At 47.1% G+C, this 25,456-nt stretch overlaps 1 protein-coding gene across 2 annotated transcripts in view; it reads right to left on the reverse strand.

Annotated features, from left to right (window-relative positions):
• The window catches only part of LOC142583127 (uncharacterized), a 115,130-nt gene that overhangs the window by 7,436 nt on the left and 82,238 nt on the right, over positions 1 to 25,456 (reverse strand). For both annotated transcript variants that reach the window (XM_075693461.1, XM_075693470.1), the window contains exon 2: positions 3,552 to 3,959. In XM_075693461.1, coding sequence (XP_075549576.1) covers positions 3,552 to 3,959 — 408 coding nt within the window. The remainder of the gene's footprint in view (positions 1 to 3,551; positions 3,960 to 25,456) is intronic.

The following is a 25,456-nucleotide window of genomic DNA, read 5'->3' on the forward strand; positions in this document are numbered from 1 at the left end:
CGTTAAAATTTGCTCAGAAACGCTCACCCATCATCATGCAGTACCTACTTTGTGATATCACTTCCGGTAATGTGACCGCTCGGCATTTTTTTCACGAACCGCTATGGCTTACAAACTGCTTCGTAAATACACATAATGGCTTAGACTTCTCTCAGAAGTGATCCCGCCTGCCTATTCTATATATATATATATATATATATATATATATATATATATATATATATATATATATATATATATATATATACACCCCTCGCTTTTAGGCGCTTTGTCATCAGCCAGCGCCTTCGCCATGTCGACTCGTTCGTTATTGCTTGAAGATCGGCTCAAATTTTTGCGAACACTTCTCAGATCGCGTCTGAGTCCCGCTTTGACATGTCCGGGTTGCGACAATATGTGTAGTCTCGATCTCATAGCGTAGCGCGATACGCGCACGGCGAAGTACGTGGCTGTGGCAGCACGGAAGCATACAAGCAGTCTCTCTGCGAGGAAGAAAAAAAAAAGTTCTATATCTCGGCTTCTGAGAATAAGGCCGTGTCTCACGCTCGGCTGGCGGGCTAGCCAGCGAGACTCCGTTCAAGCCGAACATGGAGCGCAACACACACACAGCAAAAACGGAGCACGTCTTATGGCCGCAACAATGAAAACTGCTTTCGAAGTTGATTCGCGTATAAAGACGCAAGACACGGTTCATTTCTCCCGATCAAAGGGCATTGCGGAAGCGCAGCTGCCTTACTTCGGGCCAACTATACTTCGAAACTATTTATTCGTTTTCCAAAGATGGAATGTGTAGCTGGCGAGGCTGTAGACTCGCAAATATCGCAGTGAGATTCCACTCGAACACACACTTTCTGTACAACGAGCCTTTCAGCAAACACAGTCATTCATTCCTTGTGATCTTTAAATATGCAATCGGTCAAGTTGTATTCCTAGAAGCGTTGAAGAAGTGAGGCTGGAGGAAATTTTACTTGTTGCGCTTTTTTGCCCGCTTAAGAAGGAACTTCAGAATGAGCGATTGATTCCTCCAATATATGCAGTGTGAGTGAATGAATTAGATAAAAAAAAAATTAATCGCTCCTTAGGTGTGAGTTCGTCGTAACACAAAAGAAGGATTAAAGAAAAGAAGAAGTAGACTTTCAAAATTCTTTCGGCTCTGAACACATTTACTGCAACAGCAGCATTCTTTCACAGTGGAGACCGCCGTCTTATTTGCTTGCTCGTTTGTTCTTTAAGTAGTGGCGCTCGCCCATTTCGCGGGAATGGGCAATAACCAAGCTGCCATAGGGTGGTGTGAAGTGGGGGTGTTGCGGTTGAAGAATAATATAGTATTAAACGTAATTGTGGGCTGACGAACACGGTGAGCCCAGATCTTTTCACCAGTTTACGCATTGAAGACTACTCGTTTTTCAGCTTCAGGACTCGGAAGCCACAACTTATTTTACAACGGACGTCCTGAAGCAAAATGATGCCGTACCACCTACGAGATTTGCCCAAAAGAGTGGAATTTTTTTCCTCTATATTTGCAGTGTCGGTATATCGGGCGCTTTGCCGCTCTGAGGCGCGCGCGCGTGCGTGGGTGTCCATGTACGTGTCTGTGTACTAAAAAACAAGCAAAAAAACAACTTCCAAATTTACCCAAATGACGTCACTAAAGATGACTTATTTGCCGAGGCGAACATCATTTGCCCTGGCGGAAACCCTTTGCAAGATCAGTCAAAGCAATATATCAATTCATTAACTAACTACATTATTTAAATTCTTGCTCGCAAGCTTTACGCCAGATATGTTTACATTTGAAAGTTGAAGATAATCGGGATAAAACTACAGTTCTGTGTTTCGACATTTCGAGGTGGCCATGGAGAGTGAAATATTTGACATCAAATTATTCGTTCAATTCGCAACTGCGAAGCACGGCTCGCGGTGCAACCCCTCGGTGTTGTTGCTGGGCGATGTAAACTAAAGCCTCGACACACCGCGCGATAAAGTGGTCTGTCTCGTCCCTGCTGCTAAAGTGACTCCGCATTGTACAGGGAGGTGCGCAATGCGCCAATCTGCACGAGCTATTGGGAAGCGCGAATTTCACGCCACTCTTCTACGACGTCGCGTAAGGGTTGGACGGCGGCCCGTGCTTTGCGGTGCCGCGCGCGTAATGAGGCAAATCTAGCGAATCATGTGGCGCCAGTTCTTTCGGTCTACGTCGCCCTTTCGTAATGTAGAAACACGAAACTAGACTTTTGGGACGATTCCCATCAACTTTCAAATATAAGCATGCGCTGCAAAGTTTGCAATTGTCGCTTAATGTAATTAGTTTCATTAGTGTATGAGCCGCTTTGGTTTTTCTTGCAAAGTATGTCCGCCTGGTCAGATAACTTTTCTGCAGTTACGTAATTCGGGTAAACTGCTTGGACTGTTCTTACAGAAAAGAAAAGAATGTGTTCAAATTATAAAGAAATGCGCACTGTGTATGAGCTACTATGCAGGTTGCCCCACATTACTCGAGCCAAAGTTTTAAAAATGAAAGGCTCTCCGGACGCGAGTTGAACCGAATGCATAATATTGGCACTGGTCTAGAGTTACTCAGGCTATTTTTTATTTTTACCTTAACTAGAGGATTAGTTATGTTTAACCAATCAACTTTTTAAGTATTGGCTGCAGATCCCAAGTGTGATATTCAAAGTTGTAGAGCACCTTGGGAAACCTCTGAATAAAGTGTTTCCAACACGATATATCTCAAGTTGTCCTTTTTTCCGCATGCCAAAGAGAGCCCGCGAAATAGGAAAAGATACCACGTGACGAGGCGATACCACGTGACACTATGCGCTATTACTTTAGCAGGTCAGTGTCCCTTATAGGTACCAAGGAGGCATATACATACTACGCGGGGATTTATTATTTGATAACGCAGAACAACCATGCGCTATCTGGCATCGCAGTGTATACGTTAAGAGGTTGTTTTACTACAGTACAATCCAGTTTGGTGTGACTTGGATTGCTTGCAGCGCGAGCAGTGTAGTGGTGCTAGTGAACGAAGTTTTGTTTTTCTTCGCGCTATGCAGATGGTGAGGCAGCCTGACGACGATACCATAACGTCGTCAGCGTAACGGCATGGACGGACGGACGGAGCAAATGCAATTTAAAGCTCGCAGTTGATGTCGCAATAAACTCAGCACTTTTCAGCGACTCCTGCGCTGCCATGAACTCTGTATCTATGACAGCAGCGGATTGCAGATATTGCAAGCGGACACGACCAGCTTCGTACGAACAACTTCAACAAGATGGATCTTTTCCCATGCACGAAAATCTTTTTACAGAAATCACACACTGAAGTGTTACCCGTTAGGTGAAGTGTTAGCGTTGTTTGCTATAACCGAGTATAATTTTTTTGTCCTTGTCTGTTGAACCGTGTGTCAAATTTGTTGGCGTACGGCGGGCAGCCCCACCGCACACGCAGATACACGAACAGAAATAAATAGCACGTTCACATGCACACACGTCAATGCATGCAGCCCAGGCACGCTTATGCGCAGACGACTCAGGCAACGGGAACGAACCTGGGAAGGCCGGAGACCTGCCCGCTGCTTGGCGTCTTCGCCCGGAAGCGCGCGCCACTTGGGCCACTGTGCCGCGTCGCCGCCGAGCCCATGATCCCTTCTGGGAGGCCTGTAGTGCTGCCGGAACCAGTCGGGCAGTTCGAGTTTCAGGAGGGCTCGCTGCACGCGCAGGCTGGCCTCGGGAGTCGTGGTTCCCTGCAACGGCTGCAGGCCGCGGTCGCAACCGCGCGCCGACGCCAGAACGGCGGCCATACCCGGAGCAGCCCGGCTCTCCGCCGCATCAAGCTGCGACCGTGGAGACACGCCGACGACGCGACAGCTGTCGCTGGGCCCCTTGGGTGACGCAGTCGGCATAGGGAGCCGCCGGCCGTACTGCGTCGTCGTCGCCGGAGCGGGTACACCGCGCACCTGCGACAGGGGTTCGCGGGAAGGGGTGCAAAACGCAGCAGCGCCTCGTTAAAATTTTCAGCGCGGATGGCGAAGAACACGCGAAAAAGAAAAACAAGTGCGAACACGTACCCGCAACAGCCGCCGTCTGCCCAACGTATATACACGCGCGCTCCTTCGGCCCGGATTCTAAAGAGAGGCCAATTTCTCCGCCCCCCGCTAGAAGAGCTGGACGCCAAGGCGGCACGAGCCGAGCCGGTCAAAAGGCTCGAGCCCCCTTTTGAACCTTAAGTGTGCCTTTGGATGAATGGCGCCCATTTATGGATTATGATGACTGCGTAGGATGCGAGTGGGCGGAAAAGCATAGGCGAATTTCGCTTGCTCTTTTCTTTTTTTCCTGTTTTATTGCTTGTTTAGTACGTTCGCATATCCACCCTGCTGGAAGGAAATCTTTGACTGTCGCTTTTATACAGACGCTTGCTCTCAGTGGTCACGTATGTGTTTCATTTCTTGTGCATGTTTTCCCATCAGTTTGTCATTCTCAAGTACAAGTAGCTCTGCATATAAAGTGCTTTCATTAGCATTCGCAAAACGTCGATACAAAATAAAACAGCTTTCGTTGCACAATCGAAAACGTAAACCTCTGGGCCCGTATTCAAGAAATGTTCTTTCGCTAAAATTGTTCCTAAGAGAAAATATTCACCCAGTCGTGATGCTGCACATATTATTAGCTAAGGAGGCTGCCCAATGGCAAAAATCACTTAAGAACTAAGGGCCGAATTCACAAAGCATTTCGTTCGTAAGTGCTCTCTGCCATTGGCTGGCGGCCTTCGCTAACGGCATGTCCAGCATCAGGATTGGCTGAATTTGTTTCGCGCGAACAATTCTAGCGTAAGAGGTTTTTTGTGAATATGGGCCCAAAAGTCTCGTGGATCCGGTCCTCAGCTCTATATTGTTGGACAACCAAATGCGGAAAAACCGGCGACGGAAACTACCAGCATTTCCAATATCACTAGGTAATCAATTACGCCCAACTCCCTTTACTGTGCTCGATGTGCGCGTATCAGGGCTCATTACTGCGAAAGTGTCCAGGCAGCTGCTTCTCTAAACAACGCCATTAGCGAATCATCAATATCTAGCGCGCATAAAGAGCGCAAAGCGCCGTAGCCACGAAAACGACCTTGCACCGCGTGAGCCGGCTTTATGTGCCGTTGCGGGCTCGCTCACTGGCAAGCCTCTTCCGCTGCGCCGTGTGCGTCGTGATAGAGAAGGGAAGCGCTCATTGTTTTTCCTATAGGCCCGACGGTACGAACAAGGTCGACACGGCTCGTAGCGAGCAGCGCAGCTTAAATTCGCATCACTCCTCTTATCGGCAAAGCATTGTTCAGCAGAGGCGCGTTGAGCACATTGCGAACGAATTGCCGTAACAGGGCAGGGCGCGCTTTTTGATTATTTCTTCAGTAGTGCATAGCGAGCAGTTGTTCACGCAATCCGCTGTTTGTGATGACAGTATACGACAGTCTTTTGCACTTAGAATTTTTAGTACGATTTTATTTTTGAAAGTGTAAGCAACGCAACATATATATATATATATATATATATACGAGAAGAAAGGGGGTTAACCGAAGGGCCCGTTTATTTAATACTCATATCATCAGAAGCCAACACAAACACTGATACCAAGCACAACATAGGGGAAATTACTTGTGCTTAATAAATGAAATACAGAAACGATAAATTATTGGAAATGAAAGTGGATGAAAAAACAACTTGCCGCAGGTGGGGAACGATCCCACAACCTTCGCATTACGCGAAAGTTATGGCGCCGCGGTAGTTCAATTGGTAGAGCATCGCATGCGCAATGCAAAGATTGTGGGATCGTTCCCCACCTGCTGCAAGCTGTTTTTTTCCTCCACTTTCGTTTCCATTATTTTTTTGTTCCTTTATTTCATTTATTAAGCACAACTAATTTACCCTATGTTATCCATGGTGTCAGCGTTTGTTGGCTTCAGATGATATTACTAATATATATATATATATATATATATATATATATATATATATATATATATATATATATATATATATATATATATATATATATATATATATATATATATAATATTAATCAACTTTTCAAATATTACAATTAGATGAAAAGTGTCAATGAGAAAATTGTAGAGCGGCATGAAAAACTCCCGATGCAGTTTTCTGTTGTTCAATACGTGCTACATGAAGGTGCTTTTCCGAGCGTGAAAGAAGCCCGCGGATACACGCAAAGTGCCTCGAGCGGCCAAACGCTCAGCTTCTGCGTAGCTTCTGCGTTCGTCTGCTTTGGTTTAGCAACCAAACAGGCAAACCACTCTTTTTTTCACTTTTTATTCTTTCTTTAACTTTTGGTGTAGAATTCCCGATGCTTTTTGTTAATAAGTGCAAAAATATTAAAAGTGATATATATATATATATATATATATATATATATATATATATATATATATATATCCGAGCGACGGCAAACAACATTAGATTTGTTCTGTCCAGCTACGTGGCATATGCATATTTCAAAACTCTGGCTAAAGTTAGATGGGACACCCTCTATATTCGCAGTAATTTTACATTGATTTCGGTACAAAAACGGAAAGAACAATACGAGACATTGTAGCGGAACCAAACCGTGGGTCTTAACTGTCAAGAAAAATGTGTCCATAAAACTTAAGTTATAGACGCCGGGCAGCAGACTCAAGATTTAGTGATTAACTTCGCACAACTTTTGCCGGCGGTCTGCATTTGGAGACACTGTTTATGACTCAAGTTCGGGCCAGTGCTGACAACTTGCATACCACGCAGATGCATTTGCGAAGGCAGAAAGGTAGACGAGAGCAGCATCATGCTCGTCAGTGGCGTAGCCAGGTGGTGACACACCGGGCACGTGCCCTCTCGCCCTCCCGAAATTTCTGTCTTGATATGGGGCGTGCCCATATTTCCCTCTTCTCCGCCCCTTCATCCTTCCCGTACCCCTTCAAGTTGATTTATGGCTGCGCCACTCATGCTCGTGCATTGCTGTTGTCGGAAGTACATTTTCTGAATCATCGCTGTTTCAACGCCTCGATGAGGTCGTCGTACTCCGTACCAAGTCTTATTCGCAGCACCTCACAAGCGATAAACACATTGTTCTTTCAAAACGACCCGACTGCATGGACGATTTAGGTTACTTGTGGAGGTGGTGTGCTCATTCCTGTCTGGTCAGCTGTATATAAGTGGTAGTACTGCTTGGGTGTTTCTTGCTACTATGAAAGTGACGAAAAATTAATGCGGAACTCCGATAAATGCTGTAAGAACGAAATTGAAAAGCACATAGCAAAATATTTTATCGAAACGTCTCATAATGAGTGTGTGCAGCAATAACGTCGAATAAAGAGACCAATGCAATATGACGTCGCCTGTCAATCATACGCAGCGCCTAGCACAAACTACGTGTGCTTCAGGTCTGATCATCGCACACACGGCAAACGGCTCTCACGAGGAATACGGACGTCCGCTGGTATGCAAGCACGTATAGTCCGCGGCATGCGTTTGCCGCGACCCATGCTGCTCGTAGGTATGTCACGTACAGGTACTCGAACGCGCGATTACGCGCACATTAACTGCATATAACGGGCGACAGTACTGTGAAGGGTGGACTTACTGCGATCGGCTTTTTTTTTCCCTGCCTCGCCACAGCAGCATCATGCTGTCCAAATGGCGATAGTGCACGCTCATACGCATTGTTGCGCTGCCACCGCTCTCTCCTGCTCGGGCCTTGTACTCTGTCGCGACCCTGCAACGCGACCACCAGTCATACTTGCGACTCACTAACGCTTCGCCGCCACCACTGTCAAAATTATCCAAGAAAAAAGAAATGGCGACAAGAGTAAGCTGTTCGTTGTGCTTTAACTTTCGCCTTCGTGTCGCTTGGTTTTCCTTTTCCTCTTCGTTTTTCGTCTGCTCTCTCCCTGCTTTCTTTTCCTTTCTTCCTATCATTATTTTTTTGCGTTAAGTTTCACTACCCCAGCCATTCCCCCCTAGCGGTTCGCTTCCATCTGGAACGAAAAGACACGATCAGCGATGGGGTCGTAGCGTCAGCTTCCGTCAGCGCTGTGGCGGCGCGAGTCTGCTGTCGCCGGGGCTCACCGTTTTTGAAGAGGCTGGTCACAGTCGTCCTCGGCTGTGTCGTATTGCCGGAACAAGAAGAGGGGGGGCCCGACCCGCTCGCGGTCCGAAAGCGACGTGCCAGCTTGACGGCCGGGCTTCCTCCACCGCGACGACCGTCGAGCGTGAATGCGACGCCGGCCACGGGGTGTATTATACTACGCGCTCTGGCGTATCTCGAGCTCGCGGCCCCGGCCTGCGTACATCCTGTATTCTGCGGACGGCGTGCAAATCGACGTAACGCGTGGTGACTCAGCCGTTGCCCTCCTCCTAACACCTTGCTCGTTATTGTACAAGCGGATATGGTCATTCGTCCCATTTCCATCACTCACCTGTACCCCTCTCCACCCCTCTACTTTCTTATCTTATTTCATTATCACTGTTTATCATCTTTATCGCATGTGACATTTTATTAAACGAGGAATTCTATCTCGCACATCCGCCGTGTTCCAACCACTGCTCAATAAGGTGGGTCCTGATAAGGGCACTAATCACCATGCCGTGTGCAAGTTGTCCGATATATTGCACTTTGCGTGTGTTTTATCACCGTACAAATACGAAGCTGGGTATACAGCAGGTGCAAGTGCTCATGCATGCCATTCATGTTGTCCGAAGCGTTCGATATCGACATTGGGCTCAAAGCGTTGCCAAGCGCTGCCTGAAGTCAACAAATTATAGGCCGAAAACAGCCCTAGAAACGAAGCTGTCACCACGTCACTGCCGCAAGGAGCAGTGAATATCGTATTACTCTGATATTAAGGTACGGCCGGTCTAAAAAAATAATAATAAAAATAAAAGGAACGAAAGAAAAGAAAAAAAAGCATTTGGTAAACGAAGTCACCGGAGAACTAAAGCAAGGCGTGGCTGCTCAATCACGCGCTTTCGTGTCCCGTTTTCGTCATTTGAATTTGTGGAACTTTAATGCCAATAGTAACGCATTTCACCTACACCGCTTGATTGTTGTGCAATCCCTCTTATCGGGTATGTGCCATTGTCTTTGAGACATCATCATCATCATCATCATCATTACCACTACCAACCGCACCGCATTCATCATTATCAGCCCTGTTTGCCTTTATGCAAGGAGTGAGGAGGATAATAAGGAATAGGAGAAGAATTGAGAACAGCCGCAGCCAGATGGCGCAATTTCAAGGCTTATGCAAAAACCATCGGGGACATCTTCGGTTTGGTGTGGTCGAATCCGCGGAGAGTCATTCAAAAGTATAGAAGTCGCTGCCTCGTTTTTTCTACCCCTGCGCCGCCAACAGCTGCCGAAATTTTGTAAAGCGGGGCCAATTCCTTGGCACGACAAACAGCTGCGCGTGGAAAACCAAATAAACAGGCTACACTTTCAGCGTCGTCTCCGCGGCCTCCATGGACTCTTAACCATACGCGCACGTTCGGAACGTATAGTGGTGTACTGTATCATTTAAATAATGCAGCCTTGTATGGCTACAACGAGCGTTGATTGTACATTATGCACATGAGCTCCGACGGCTGCAGTCCTGCCGATCATAGGCGCTCGAATTCGCACATATATCACTGTTACTAATGACATTCACGAAATTCTACCAAGGATGGATTTGTGGCGCCATCGAGCGATCTGTGCATAATGTGTCCGTAGAGATTAATAAGCATAACGCTGCATTTTCTGTTTCTTTCTTTCTCTGTTTTCCTCGGTTTTCTTGTGTGTACTGTTCCTATAACACTTATCTGTGCGCATTTGCGCTGTCAAAAGTACTGGGCACATCATTAAGAAAATGTAGAGAAAGAACAGGTTCAACACACATGTTGGAATATACGTGAAGCGAAGCTTTATAGTGAAGCGGTTAATTATGTGCTATACAAGTAATTGCGATGCGTAGAATTATGTTTACTCTCCTGCGCAACGCGTAATCTCATGGAATGTTTATGTTTGGGCACCACAAAGCTCCCAACTTTAACCTCATGCAATTTTTATGCTTATGCATTACACCACTGACAAGCCGCGCCGAAATGCAAATACGAAATCTGGAGGACGCAGAATGTGTGAGACGTCTACACAGCGATGTCACGAGGACGAAAGCGGTGACTGGCGCTTCTCTAATAAATATAATGATAACAGGAGTGCGCACAGCGAAGTACAACAGATATATCTAGCTGCATCTAAAGATTCTGCATGTCTTGTCTAACAGTGGCACACATGTAGTAATTGCTACGAACGGCCGTTACGTAATGGGGGCGAAATGCAAACAAGCTCATATATGGCTCTATTGGTGTTCGTTAAAATACCCCACGTGGTCACGATTAATCGGGAGCCCTCTACCACGACGTTTCAGCCCCTGTATCATTCTGGGCCGTTAAATGCGCTCAGCCAACGCACCCAACCATGCACCTATACGGCTACTCAGTGTTGCACACCGCTTTTGCAGTCGACGCGGGGACTAGACTCTCCCTAGCTACTGCAGTCGATGTCCAGCTTATACGAAGAGAAAACTAAATAAAAAATAAATTCAAGGATGAAAAGGCGCACGGAATGCTGCGGCTGCGGAGGACATGCTGCGTCGAGTGTGCTTTTGTATAAACGGGCAATGACGTACGCTTACGGACTCAACGCCAGACAGCGGGTACAAAAGGTGTCGCACGGCTTAGTCAGTGCCGTCGATGGCTGCGGGCCAAGCAAGGCAAGATATATGCCGTACATACGCCGCGCCCGGGTGCGAGATTAACGCACAACAAGGGCGACGAAGCGGTGTTGTCATGGAGGCGCGGTGGCTGATGGAGCGTTTTCTTTATTTCGGTCAACAATGCAGGCTTGCCTGATAGACACAAAGGAACGTCACGTGAGTGTATGCGTACGTCTAGCCGCATAGTTGAACTCGTCATCCGAAGCGGACTTAGGTAAGCGGCCAAATATCTTGGCGCAAATTCGCAAATTCGTTCAAATTCGAGAGACGGGGCTCCCGCCTGCCAATCGCGCTACGGTAGGTATTAGCCGATGACAAGCGGTGTTTACAATCTGCGCGCTTTTTGCGAGCCCTAGACCGAATTCACAGATCTCTTTGTTCGTAAGTGCTGTTATTCATCGGCTGATCGCGTTCACTAATAATGTGTCCTACATCAGTACTGGCTGGCACGAACGCGTGTAGCGTATATATGAACGCTTTGTGAATACGGGTCCCCGTACCTAAGTGTTCCTTGCCCCATTAGCCGGCCGCTTTCATTTAATACATCCAGCATCAGGATAGAAGGGAATTTCGCCCAACAAACAATTCTAGCATAAGCGCTCTTTGTGAATACGGGTCCTAGCCCTTGGATATTCTTGCCGGCCAGAGGAAAAAACGACAGTGATTAGGAAAATAGAAAAAAGCTAAAGTGGTACACTTGTTGGAAAGTACCGTTAATGTGCGCGCTTTGCTTACGTTCGTTAGACAGCTTCGCACGTGTTTCTGATGGAACTAATGTTTTCAGAATCGGCCAATACACAAACACATTTCTCGGTCGGCTTTATTATTTAAATGTCTTCGCATTGTTTACTTTTAGTGCGTTTATGTCATTCTGATTCTTGTTGTTGTTGTATTTTTTTTTTGTGCAACTTAAGAGTAATGTGAAATTCTCCAACCTACACACAAGGCTCCAAATTGCCGAATAAAGTATACGTGCCTCGAAGCAGCTGTTACTGCTTGGCAGAACCGGTGAACCCTGCAGATACCCCTAAACGGCGTTTGGAAGGTTGCCCACGCAAGCGCACGAACGTACGCTCTCCTGAACAAATAAAAAAAAAATAGCCAAGAAATTATACGAGAAGATAACAAGCTGTGACTGGGCAACCTCATACGCGAACTCAACCCCGGCGAAGAGCTGGATATATACACGTGTTTCGCAGGGGCAGGTCTCGTTTGGTATTAAGGCAGCAATTATACAGCGTATGTGTATGTATATATATATAAAGGGGTGAATGTCCGTGCATAAAGTGCTGAGACTGGGGCGGCGAGCAAATACAGTTCTACAAAGCCAGCAGCAGCAGCACAGGTGCGTAGGTGCCCGCTTTCGCTTCTCAGCCCCTGTGCTGTGCTCTCTCTTTAGTACAATGGCAAGCATGCACGGTGTGCGCAGGGATCGCCAACGTGCACAGTACAATGCTTTTTGCTATGAGGTCCCTCTGTAGCGAGCACTATACACAAACGAGCGCACGGGCCCAACGTTGTGCCCCACTTTGTCATTCTCGGGTTCCCACGGCGTGGGCGCGTAAGCATGCCGGTGAGAATTAGAGTAGTGAGAATCCAAATGAAGAGAAAGAAATAATAATAAAGAAAACATGGAAATAAGTAAGAGTGGACTATTCAGCGAAAAGAAGCTCGCGCTGCTTTTCTGCGGAGGTTTCCTGCTCCAGCTCCCTTCTTCGGCAAGACCCGCGTCAGCTTCGCCGTTTTGACGCTGTTACGCGCATGTCATGTCTGGTGAACAAGCGGCTACATGAACGAGAAGGACAGATAGCTGGAGCGGTAACATTGTTATGTGTCGCAGGGCACACAGTGACGTCGGAAAGTTTGCTTAACTAATTATATGTACGACATCACGGTTGGCGGGCCCCTGTACTCTTACGACGTGTTCTACGTTATCATTATTAGTCATGTAAATATACACAAAAATCACCAAGAGCAAGAAAAGCTCGCTAGGAATTGCCTCCTAAGCGAGACACGCAAGAATCTGAAAAACGCTAAATATTAATGAGGCAAGGTATAGCCAGCGAGGCATTCGTAAGCCAACATCACCCTTTCCTATCGTGTCAATAAAACATAAAAATAATAATAAAGAAACGCAGAATAGTGAATAGGGGTTCTGGTTGTGGGCGGGACACAGGTATTTAATTTGGCGGGGTGAGCAGCAATTAGTCGGTAAAGATACAAAGAAAATAAAAAGAACAAGCACTGTGCGTGCATGCGCCACACCATCCATACTGGTTTAAAACGTTTCAATTCTCAACAGTCCGGTAGACTATTCCTAGGTACTTTTCCACACAAAGGGTTCCCTATCGTCACACGATCGAGGAATTAACCATAAATCAGTTAACTCCGCCAGACTGTAGAAACTTCCCGCACACTTTCGCCGCGGTTACCCGCCGATAGGCAAGAAGGGCTGCGCTGTCGGCTCTCTCGATCATGCGGCGCGTTTTCTTCCTCATGGCGGCCACTGAAAGATCGCGGGACTGCACAGCAAGCATTGTACTAGCCAAGTGTATGCCAGCGTTGTTTACGCAACCTAACGAAGCAGATCACGCTATGCGCCACGCTTTGCAATCCCACACTGTTCTGACGCAACGTGATGCGGCTCTTCGCTGTCCGCGCGACGGGGCGGCATTAACCGCGCGTTAGACCCAACTGCGCGCTGTCGGTTGCGTTTTATGGTGTGTGCCACGTCATGGAAAATTAACTTTGGGGAAAGCCATCAGAAGAAAGGAAACTCGCGTTTCAGCATCGCGGTTACAGTCGAGACTGAAACGACAAGAAGAAAGTAATGATAGTGGCGGGCAAGAATGGAAGTCTATTTTCACTGGCGATGGCAAGTTGGAGGGGATTTTAGTGCTGATCTTGTCACACAGCTGGGGACGCGTGTATGGGTAGGCGGAGTAAGCTATGCGGAGAAAAGCCAAGGTCCAGCGTCAGCGTCGCGCAAGAAAGATGATGAGCAGCGCATGGCGGCCACACTCTGAACATTTTTACACCTTTATGAGTGTATAAAGGGTGTTCAGTTGTCCCAGGGCTAACACCCTCACGTTTAAACGGTAAGATCAAATTGCTGGTGGGAACCAATGATGGTGTGTTGTTTGATGGCAACCGTGGCAGGCGACATAAGAAGTGCATCAAACAAAATTTCAAATCTATCGTTGTCAAATACTCCTGTCGAGTATTTCTGTACGCCCAAGGCTGTCAGAATGATTACATAATTTCAACTACGTCTTTTATCATCGCAGGTCTAGTTTGAGCTCTGCTATCGTCCTCAATATATTTTAAAGGCCCTAACGGTAGGGGTGTTACTCATGGGACAATGCATCGGCAAAAGGTCGCAGCAGAGAGGACCAAGCGCAACGCGCTCGAGAAACAAAAGCTATGAGAAGGAAGCGAGAATTCCCGGCCTATCGTCGACAAGGAACTTTGGCTAGCACACAATGCAACTGAGGCACTGCAGAGATCTTATACAACGTATTCGCCGAGTTTAATGTTGAATTATTGAATACAGGTACATGTTCAATATCTAATATTGCAACAGGTATACGGAGGGACATACGGACGGGCAGATACCATGGAGCCGTCACCTAGCATAATAGCGGACGAGTGTACTGATATATCGTGTGAGTCGCCGACTTCGAAGCGCCACCAACTCATGCGGTGAACAGTGCCCAGCAGATATGGGGAGAACTTCAAGCGTTTCGACTATGCTTAGGGGATGCCCCAGGAATTAAGAAATAACTGCGACGTGACCTACAATGTCATCCAAAGGGACGAAAGCCCTGCTGCACAGCATTTGTGTCCACACCGTATACGCCGTGTGTATATGATAAATTTCCAGCCCAATGTGTATTTAGTAAGGGTGTTCGGAAAAGTGAAACACGTGCCGTGGTGACGTATGGTGGCTCTGGCGCTGCGCTGCTGAGCCCAAGAATGCGGGATCACATGCCGGCCTTGGGATTTGAAGTGCAATGCAAATATTTCCGTGTACCGGGCATTGTGTGCACGTTAAAGAACCCCCAGGTGGTCGAAATTAATCCGGAGTCCCTCCACTATATGGCGTACATCATAATCAGGTCGTGGTTCTCGCAAGTAAAACCACAGAATGAAATTTTTTTTTATAGTTGAGGCTGCCGAATCGAATCGAATACGAATTTTTAGAGAAAAGTATAACCCAATATGGCATCAAATACTGAATACTTTGTGATTCCTAAAACAAGAGGAAATATGAAGTACGCGGCAAGTCCGTATGATTAAAAAAGAAAAAAAAAACGAATTTACATTGGCACGCACATGTAATAGCGTTCACAATTAGACACTCGGACAACTGATTAATTTCTAAATGAGAAAACAACTGTTTTCAGCTATTTGTGGCGCACCACGGCAATGTAAGTAATGAAACATGTCACTCAGATGCAGGTACAGTGTTGTGTTTGCTGAAGGAGAGAATTGGTGATAGTACAGCGCTCCACCTTGTTTTAATGGCGGGATGAAAACATGGTAAGACTGACCAAAGAATAAATCGGAACAAATTTATATATATAACTTGCTTAAAAGAGAGTCGTTCCTATTGAATGACTGTAATTTCTTGAGCAGAAGTTATCCATCTCATGCATTTCGCTCAGGAATGAAGGTCCCTGCGTAGCAACCGCGGCTATCTTGCAGCAGAATAAAAAAAAAAAAAAGCTTTCACATCAATCGTTCTGTCACACTCGCGACTCCAGCAAGTGTCTTTATTTGTTATATATTTCAGAGAAATGAATATTCAACACCTTCGAACAGTGAAATCTCGAATCGAATGCGAATCGAATAGCGGATACTATGCGACTTGTGTTATAAATTTCCAATATTCACACACCCCTATTAGTTAGAAATCATTGACATCTCGTTGAAAGCCAGCGCTGACGATTGTCGTTCCCTTTCACGCTGCCCAATAAAAAAGAAAAGAAACAACAATTATGAAATTTGCACACTGTATAGCACAGAAGCTGCACGTGCACATTACTTCTTGTGCTGCGCGGTGTATTGTACATGTTTGAAACATGTGCGATCTGTCTGGGAGCATGTGCGTGTTAATGGTTTACCTATAGGGTGTTGTGCAACGCACACGTTTCATACTTCCGGGAGCGCATTAATAGCGCTCGGATGAGTTCGTGCCGCGGCGCGGCCAAAATGCTACGCGACGCCACCAAGGTGCCCAACAGATGAACTCGAACGCCTTCAGTTCCTGTTCCACCGCGGTTCGTGTGCCGTTTTTGTGAGCGTGATGTTTAGCTTTGCAGTTTCTCTAATTTATGCGTGCAAGATCTCTTCGGACGTTACTACTAAGGGCAGAAATGCCGACGGCAAGAGTGAGCTGCCGGTCAGGCCTGCCGAGAACACAGCACGTTTGGGGGGGGGGGAGGGGGGGACGCTCACCAGTTTGCAAGAGCTGCCGCCTGCAGCCGAGAGTGGGAGAAGCGGGCAAGCATGGATACGCCGTTGGAGCGTGGGAGGACGTCTCAGAATAGAACAATTTTTATTCTTTAATTTCTGAAACTGGAAAGGAAACAACAAGGATGATGATGAGAAATGAAGTAAAGCGCCAGCAGGTTAATGAAAGAGGAGCAACGCGGACGAGAGGCGTAAATAATTGTAACGCGATGAAAACGCGCAAGGGAAAGCGCGCAAGTCCTGGGAAAGAGGAAGAAAATGAAATTGTGCTCGGGGGGAGAAAACAAAAGGGCCGACACAGAAAAGAAAAAGAGAAGTGAATCGAAAGAAAATGCAGCCGCTGAATCTTGGCAAAAGAAGGGTCGAATGCATGCGACGACAACCACAGCGCGAGAAAACAGAAAACAAAGAAGGATAAATCTTTGCACGAGCGTTAGTCAACTGACCAACCCGTTCCGCTAGCGTGTCGCACTGCGAAGAACCTCCGCAACAAGCTGTCTCGTCTCTCTTTTGCGCGTGCTATGCGAACGCGGACGGGCGAAGATTCGCAGCGCCAGGAATTTCCTGGCGCACTTCTTTTGTACTCGGCGCGCCAACCGAGGCGAGACAGGGCGTTGTGTGTGAAGAGCGCACGCGCAGAGAGAGAGGGGGGAGGTGGGCGCAGAAAGGACGGACGGATGGACAGACGGCGTCGGCACCACGTCCAGGTTGGCGCGTTGTTTGACCACCGACGCAGATGAGAAGGGGGTTCTTTGAGGGGCCCGCGTGGATCTGCGGGTAGAAAACAAGATAGAGGCTATAGCAGCATGAAACAAATAATAAGGAAGAAAACAGACGCGCAACGCAACGACGCTAGCAGCACGCGCTGCTCGCGCCCGCGCGCGTGTGTGAAGAACCACGCGCGTCAAGAGCAACGACCCGAAAGGTGCACCACAAGTGGCGTCGTCCGAACTGTGCTCCACTTTTGTTCCATGCGCTTGCGGTTATAATAAGAACGTTGCTTTTTGAAGAGGTGGATTGCAACAGGGCATGCATGGGAGACGGCATGGCTGGGAGATGCCCGTCTGCACGGATGGTAGCGTGCTCAACTCCAATTAAACGGAGGCCTCAAATGGAGCCGTTGAAACCACCGACGTTGGCCACCTATAGCTCCCGTCTCCTCCTCGTTAGTTCTTTGTTGGCTCCGGAGAACTCTTTATTTATTTTGCTTTCTTTCTTGCCTTGAGCACAGTGCATACCCGGTATCGTGTCTGTGACGAAGGTGAGCTCGCCAGAAAGCAATTGCGACACATTGTTATCGATCGTCACCCTGTAGGAAAAAAGAAAACAAAATAAACCTGGGTTTTTACGTGCCAAAACAACGATATGATTATGAGGCACGACGTAATGGTAGACTCCGGGTTTATTTTGACCGCCTGGGGTTCTTCAGAGTGCACCCAACGCACGGTACACGGGCGTTTTGACATCTCGCACCCATGGAAATGCGGTCACCGCGTCCGAGATTTGATCCATCGCCCTCGGGCTTAGCAGCGCAACACCGAAGCCACTACGCTACCACGGCGGGTGATCGTCGCTGTGGACAGCAGAGAAATAGCAGGCATAAAGGGGGATAATGTGGACGAATCGGAGCTTTCGACAGCCTGCGCTACAAAAAATGGTACTTAGAGCAAGTCTCCCGCGGACATGTTTTCACTGATCGATGATGTGCGTGAACGTAAATGTCATGATGGATATGGCAGCGCAATCCTGACTGGTGGTGGTGGTATGTACAGCATGTAGCCGACTTCATTCAGTCGATCACGCTTTGCAGGATGATGTCAACGCCATACTAATAAAATTGGGGCTGTACTCGCAAAAAGCCCTTATACGTTAGAACGATTCGTAAAAGCAAATTCCAGCCTATTCTGATGCCGGACATGCTAATTAGTGAAAACCAACCAAGTGCTCCTTGCCAATGACGGACATGCTAATTAGTGAAAACCAACCAAGTGCTTGCGAACGAAAAAATTTGTGAACTCGGCCTCTGAAATCATGAAAACCAATTCGACAACGCTTGCTACGCACAGTAATGTGAGTGCGACATTGTAGCCGTTGTGTTGCAGCGCTCTACTCGAGCGAGCTTCTGAACAGACGGGCAAAGGATATGCCACTGAAGCAAATGAATGAAGTTTCGCCCCACCCACAGACCTAGCACAATTGCACGCGGAATGAGCACATGTGTTAGGACAAATCGGTGCTTCTCCAATGCCAAAATTCAAGTTCACCGACTGCTTATCACCACCCCAACTCTCGCATTAATTGGTTTGGTCGGCACACCGTGTTAGCTACGAAATATTGGTGAGCAGAGTACAGCCGGCTAAAGATGGAAAGTAATGACAACGCTGCAAGAGAAGCATTTCCATTTTTACTTTATCTGTGTTTTTTGTTTCTAATACGCGGTGCAGACACAGATCAATGTAGCGGCGCCTGCTTGCGATGTGTTCTGCTGGCGCCGACGGCCCGTACAGCGCTGTCGTAAAGCGGGTTTGCGCGCTCATAATTAGCATGTCAATTTACTTTGCTTCCTTATTTTTCTCCGTGAAGTCTCGCAAGACACAGATCCGTTAGCAACGCCAGGTAATGGTTCTACTATAATGTAATCGTGACGCTGAGAAATGCATCCCCTTGCTCCTTTTTCTTTCTTTCTTTTTAAATTTCTTCGCCTTCATCCTGCAGAAAGCTGTAACTGCGAATGCTGGAAAACGCGCGTGCGTAATATTTTAGGCCTAAATTGGCGAAATATGCTTCATAAGTGTAACAGCTACTTCAACGACCATATTGTGACCCTACGAGAGACAGAAAACACAAGGCGGAGTGCAGGAAACTTGAGCCTTCTAGCGGCGGAATGATGCCGGAGGCCCGGAGAATGCGTTGCGACAACGTGCTGCCGTGCAAGCTTATTTAAATAAAGAAGAAAAAGAAACGGCGCTGGTTTTCGGCCGCCAAGTGAGAACCGGCACTATGCCCTCGGGGCTCCCGTCTCATTTTCCTAACTCGATTTCCTAACCCCTGACGCGAAGTTTTCGCTATTTGTCATCGTGGCTATAAATGGAAAGGAACATGGTGCCCCTTGCAAGAGAGTGCAGGAGGGCAAACACGCCGTCAAAGAATGAAGGTACGATTTTCAACAAGACACTTCGCACGCACATCATGAATTCTCTGCGGGACCTCTGTCACACCGGCCCAAGGGACACTATAGTGGCAATGATACTAAATGAGTTGACTAGGAAAGTGTCCATTATTAACCTAATTTCCTTCGTTTCGAGGCTGGGGGCGGGGAAAGTCGATTATTACTGGAGAAAAAATAAACAGCGTGGAACTTCTCTTTTTTTGAATTTCGCGTCAAGCTCAGCGCTACCACGTCTGCATGACATCGCGAAATTCAATGCATATGTTGTTTTTTCTTTTTTTGTTTGTCGTACTCAGATAGGGCCAGGAAAGGCTCACGAAATTTGCCCGGCCGAGCTTCTGCATCCATTAGATTGCAACGCAAGCGTTCTTTACCGATGATCCATTAACTACACCCGAGTAGACACTGTCATAATCCATGACGCCACAGTGATTATTAGTGCACAGGAACTTCAGGGTAACGTAACACCCCATCTTTAGCCTTTTTTTTTTCTTTTCCCCTCTGTTTTATGATTGTCATCATATCTCCTCTCATGCGGGAGCAGTGGCCGTTTTACTGTTGTAGATATGTATACTTATACAGTTCAACTTAATATTCCCATTTTGCGTCCATATACAAGCTATAGCGAATACACATTCTGTATCGCGTCGCATTATTAAGTTGTACCGTATAAAGTTGTACTGTATAAAGTTGGCTTAGTAATGAAGGCAGCTCACATAGAATTAAAAAAGAAAGTACTTGTTAAAGAGAATAAACGACTGAAGAGAGCGAGGGGTGTTAACCGGACCAGCGTGCAAACGCTTTGCTAATGGGGAGTTGTTAAGATTAATTTTGTTACCCCCCTCCCCCCTTACCGAGGTGTCAGCTCTCTAATGGGCAAATCAGGGCCCGAGGTAGCGCGCCTCTTCCGTGAGAACAATGATTAATTTGCATTCTGTCGAGAAGTCCCGAGAGCCTGCCGGAATTCGCCTTCCGCCAGCACTCGCGGGCGGCCTCAGTGGCAAAGAGCGGAAGATGCGACAAAAAACTCGCTGCGTATATACCCCGAAACAAAGGGCACCGATAAACCTAGAGCGCATTGTACACGGGGAATCGTAACGAGGTTGCGCAGTTTACGTTTGCTCGCTTGCCGCTGGGATGAGGGCCATTCTGGAGCCGAGCTAAACGGTAGAACATATTATAGCCGGTCGCTGAGCTCGAGTAGTAGTATACATATATACGACCTGGGGGGGGGGGGGGGGGGCGCTTCGTAACAGCCAGACCCAACGGCTCGTTGCGTCCGTCCTTCTTCGCTGTTCATCCTCCTCCTCGTAAAACGATCGGCCGCTCGATCGCTCAGTCGCGGCGTGCGCGCGAGACGGGGAGGGGGGGGGGGGGCGGCAAGAAATCGTGACCGCGAGGCTCGGCTGCCCGGCCTCGCCCCGCCACTCGATCCCATTCTTTTCCGCGCACTTATCGAGCGCCAGTAGCACGGAAAACGGACAGAAGAAGAAGAGCGTGTTTTGCATAGAACGGTCTCCGAGCAAGCAAACATCCCAAGACGCCATTGTGATCGAAGCGTGCACTGCGCGGGAGACTGGCCTTGAAACGCCAGCGCAGGAGTGAAAAAAAAAAAAAAAAAAAAAAACGAAGCAAGATAGACTGAGGCTGATCGTCGTTGGGTGGTAAACAAACGAGGAAAGTAAGAGAAGAAAATAAACACGACTGTTTTTTTTCTTTTTTTGGCACTTTGGGGCGCCACCGAAATGGCGCGTGCACTCCGCCCCTTAACTCCCGCCCATCCTTGCCTCTGCAGGATAGTCGTTGCATCTATCCTATCTCTCCTTTCTTTTTTTTCTTTTCTTTTGTTTTGTTTCGCGTTCGCGCCTAACTTATGTTTCTTTATATTCTTTTTTTTCCCTCTGGCAAACGCTCACTCGGTGGAACGCTTATGTATAGGTGTATTGAAGCGCGCGCGATCGCTATCATTGTATCCCCCCTTTCCCAAGGAATGCATCCGCGACGTCTTTCTTTGCGCTGCTGCCTCAACCAGCGGTCCTTTCTTTCGGCGCCGCCGAAAGAGGCTGGGCATCGCACCTTGTTTGAGCAACGATGATGGTCACGCCGGCCGCCGCGCTGTGCATCGCCACGCCGACATTGCTCGAGGCCCGCCCGGATCGGGCGATCGGCAAAGAGGGAAGATTTGGCCCCGACATTGCGGACCTACCCCGGCCGCGCTGAAGCAGCGGCTGGCGAATCGTGCGAGCGGAGCATACGTTGGCGAAAGAAAGGATTCGGCTCGAACAGACACGGTCCTGTTATGTTATTCGCGCTCTCCGCGAAAGGAGATCGTATAAAGAGGAGTCAGAGAAGTGATCGGCTTCGTACAAGATAACTCAGTGGTACGGCGCCATGAAATCAAAAACTATAACAAGATAGTCTTATGTATACATGATTGCGCAACGTCCCGCCCATCCGGGCTTGGCGGCAAAAAAACAAGTTTGCCAAGTTGCGTTTTTCTTTCTTCTTTGTAAATGTTTCACCTTTTGCTCTCTATGCGCCGAGCTGCCGAAGAACTGTAGATCGCGTCAACCACAAGAAGTCGGCGTCACATTCTTACAAGGAAAGGCCAGTTTTCAAGGTAACTCGGTAACCACCACACAAGCGGTCTGAGCTGCTCTGAAACCTTGTATAACTACGCAAACGTCTTGAAAGTGGATTTCTATTTGAACTATAGCCGCGGTGCACCCAAGCAAATATTTTCCTCCTCTTTGCCACTTTTTAAGCTTCTCATTTTTTCGTCAGTGAACGAAAAGAAAGGGAACCGAGGGGCGCGATGTTTTGTTAGACACCATCACATGAATTCAACGGACAATGAAGCAAAGTAAAGCACAGGGTAAAAAACTACCCGGGGTTTTAATCGCAATGTAGGAATGAAAAGATAAAGGGGAATGAAAGTGGACGGAAAAAAGGAACTTGCCGGCAGTGGGAGCGGACGGGGGTGATGCTCTCTATTGGGCTACGGCGATGGCTGTCCTTCCGTCCACTTTCTTCGATGTTTGTGTAACCTGTACCAGATATTATCCTGACAGTGTTAGCCAGAGGCCGTCAGTGCCATGGCGTCGGATATAGCGCATAACTTTAACCGCACGCGTGACGCGGTGCGTGAATTGAAAAGCAGACAAACTCGCCAATGAACCCCCGCATGCTAACTGAAGGCATCAAGGCTGCCAGAGTCGAGATCATCGCTTTTCAATGAACGAGAAGGGGACTTTTGGTAAGTTAAATACGATGTCGAAAGACAGGAGGACGAGGAGGTTACAATAGCGGTGAGGGTAGTAGTAGCCAGTAGTAGTAGTAGTAGTAGTAGTAGTAGTAGTAGTAGTAGTAGTAGTAGTAGTAGTAGTAGTAGTAAGCCGAGATAATTCACTCATGGAGATCGGTCAAGAATCGGATGCCCATAATGCGGGTAATTAAGAAAAATGTAACCCGCCGTGGTTGCTTAGTGGCTATGGTGTTGGGCTGCTAAGCACGAGGTCGCGGGATCGAGTCCTGGCCACAGTGGCCACATTTCGATGAGGGCAAAATGCGAACACACCCGTGTACTTGGATTTAGGTGCACGTTAAGAAACACCAGGTGGTCTAAATAATTCCGGAGTGCCGTACTACGGTGTGCTTCATAATCAGATCGTGGTTTTGGCACGCAAAACCACAGAATTTGTAAAAGAAATCTGTAAACAAAAATAAGTTCAAGAAAACTGGAGTACACAAAAGCTGGCCTCAGTTAAAATTAAAGAAAGCGGAGAATTCACGCTTCTGAAAAAAAAAAAAAGAACGAGAAGACGCAAACTGGACTTAACAAGGTGACCACATGGAAGCTTGAGGGACATCCTGAACAGCTGAAGAAACATTCCTATCGTTGAGCCCAAGGGCCGAGGAACAAGAGGAGAGCAGAAGGGGCACTAATATGAAGTTTGTTTCTTTCTTTGCTTATTTCTTTCCTCTTTCGTTTTCAAATTTCACCAGTGCGATTGTTCATCTTTGCCGTCGCTTTTTGTTTGTGTGCAGTCTCGTGCTAGTCTCTCGTTTAAGTCCAGAAGCGTGTTGTATATTCCACCACCGCCCCCATCATCACTTCCAATGCCACAGTAACCTCCGCTGCCACCACCACCTCAACCAACAAGGTCTTCTACAATCGACAGGTTGCTGAGATATCCCACGCCGATCATCTTACCCCTAATCATTGCCAATCTAGCTTGTTGAATACTTCGTGCAATCAAACAGTGAACAACGTTGGAAAAAAATGCACTTCGCTGCCTGACGCCCATCACAACCGTTATATTTCCGCTTTTTGTGTAAAGAGTTATGGTGCGGAAGCTCAGTAGATATGGTTTAGCGTAATTACGTATGCGGTATCTAGCCTTCTTGGACTATTGCATGCCTCGATGCATAACTGTTTGGACTTTTAGTGCATCTTTTAGGTGCAACAAAACAAACTTTTCGATGTTCATTTTCGTGTCGCTCATGGCCTATACTCTGTGGGGTCCCTGTCCGAAGCGCTCAGACTGGCTACACTAAATAAATAAATAAATAAATAAATAAATAAATAAATAAATAAATAAATAAATAAATATGTAGCAGTCTTTGGCTAGCTTGAACAGCACAGCTTTGTCCTGAACAGTTTTCTTTTTGCCTTGACCAGACTTCCTAAACGCTACAGCGAAATTCCTGCATGAACAAGAGGGCAATAAATTCGAAAGAGCGTCATGGTCGCGCTGTACCTGCCATGAAGCTTCCCCAACTAGCCCAATTTTCCATCTTATTGAAAGAGCGAGCAGCCTTTGCTCTACATGCATGTTACCTTCAAGCCACCGCACTTGTCCCAATCGTAATCACTTTTTTATGGCCTTTAGCTCCACTTTTCCGTTTTTCAGTGCCGAGTGGGTAGCCAGAACTTTCATTACCGCCTACCGTTTCCTTCATTATGGTGCATTACGGTGATGCGATGGTCCACCAGGTAACTCAAAGCAGTTTGTCATTTACGTGCGTCTCAGTTGACAGCACGTCCAGTTGTGTGAACGGCATTATATGCATGCATCGAATGATGTAAATCACCCATTTTTTTTTTACCAGTAAGGCGAACGTTATATTTCGCCTTGCTTAGGAATGAGAAACTATTTGGTTTTCGATTAAAGGTCGTTTCCTCGAATATTCGTATTCGATTTCAAAATTTCGCTATTCAAACACCCACACCTTTTTTTTTTTTTTTTTTTTTACATGCAGGTGAGTTCATGCAGAGAGTATAGCTTTTTCATGAACTACGAGCGATGGCCGTCTTTGTATAAGCAATGTGAAATACGCATCATGATTCGACCACGGACGTAAACAGAACCATTTCTAACAAGAGGAGAAAGAAATACCCGGGTTTACAAACTCACGAACGATGGGATCTCAGCGCGCTGTCTGACTCAAAACATCGACGAGAACCAGGCCGCAAATCTTTTTTTTTTTTTTTTTTTTTTTGCTTGTGGTTCGGACCATTACTAAACGACCGCAGTCGGCGGCCGATGTATAGTAGGCACGAACTCGTGCGTTCTTTAGATCATATTTTCGCGCTCCGTTACTTGCCTTCCACAAACGAAGCCATTTCCTCAAGACTATATACGCGGAAAGATGCTCAAGGATTTGGGGGGGGGGGGTTATGTCGAAATCCGCACGGTTAGCCTTTGTTTTGGGTAATGGGTAATGGGTAATATGGGTAATGGGTTTCTTTCGCCGTAGATGTAGATGACGCACACTTTTATTGGTGCAGAATGGAGCAAAAGAGCAGCAAGGAAGAAAGAATAGCGGGCCACGCGAACAGAGCAAACGATTGTCGGCTCTTTATAACAATCGAAAAGCGGGGTTATACGTAGAAGAGTCGTTCTCCAAACGTTTTCATTTTTGGTCCTTTTGGATGCATCGCTGACATAAAGCGTCTGAGTCCATCCCCGTGTTTCTTCCAGTTTCCTTTTGCCTTCTCTCCGTATGCCAGCTTCCTC

This window comes from Dermacentor variabilis, chromosome 1, assembly GCF_050947875.1.
Source record: "Dermacentor variabilis isolate Ectoservices chromosome 1, ASM5094787v1, whole genome shotgun sequence".
Classification (NCBI taxonomy): Eukaryota; Metazoa; Arthropoda; class Arachnida; order Ixodida; family Ixodidae; genus Dermacentor; species Dermacentor variabilis.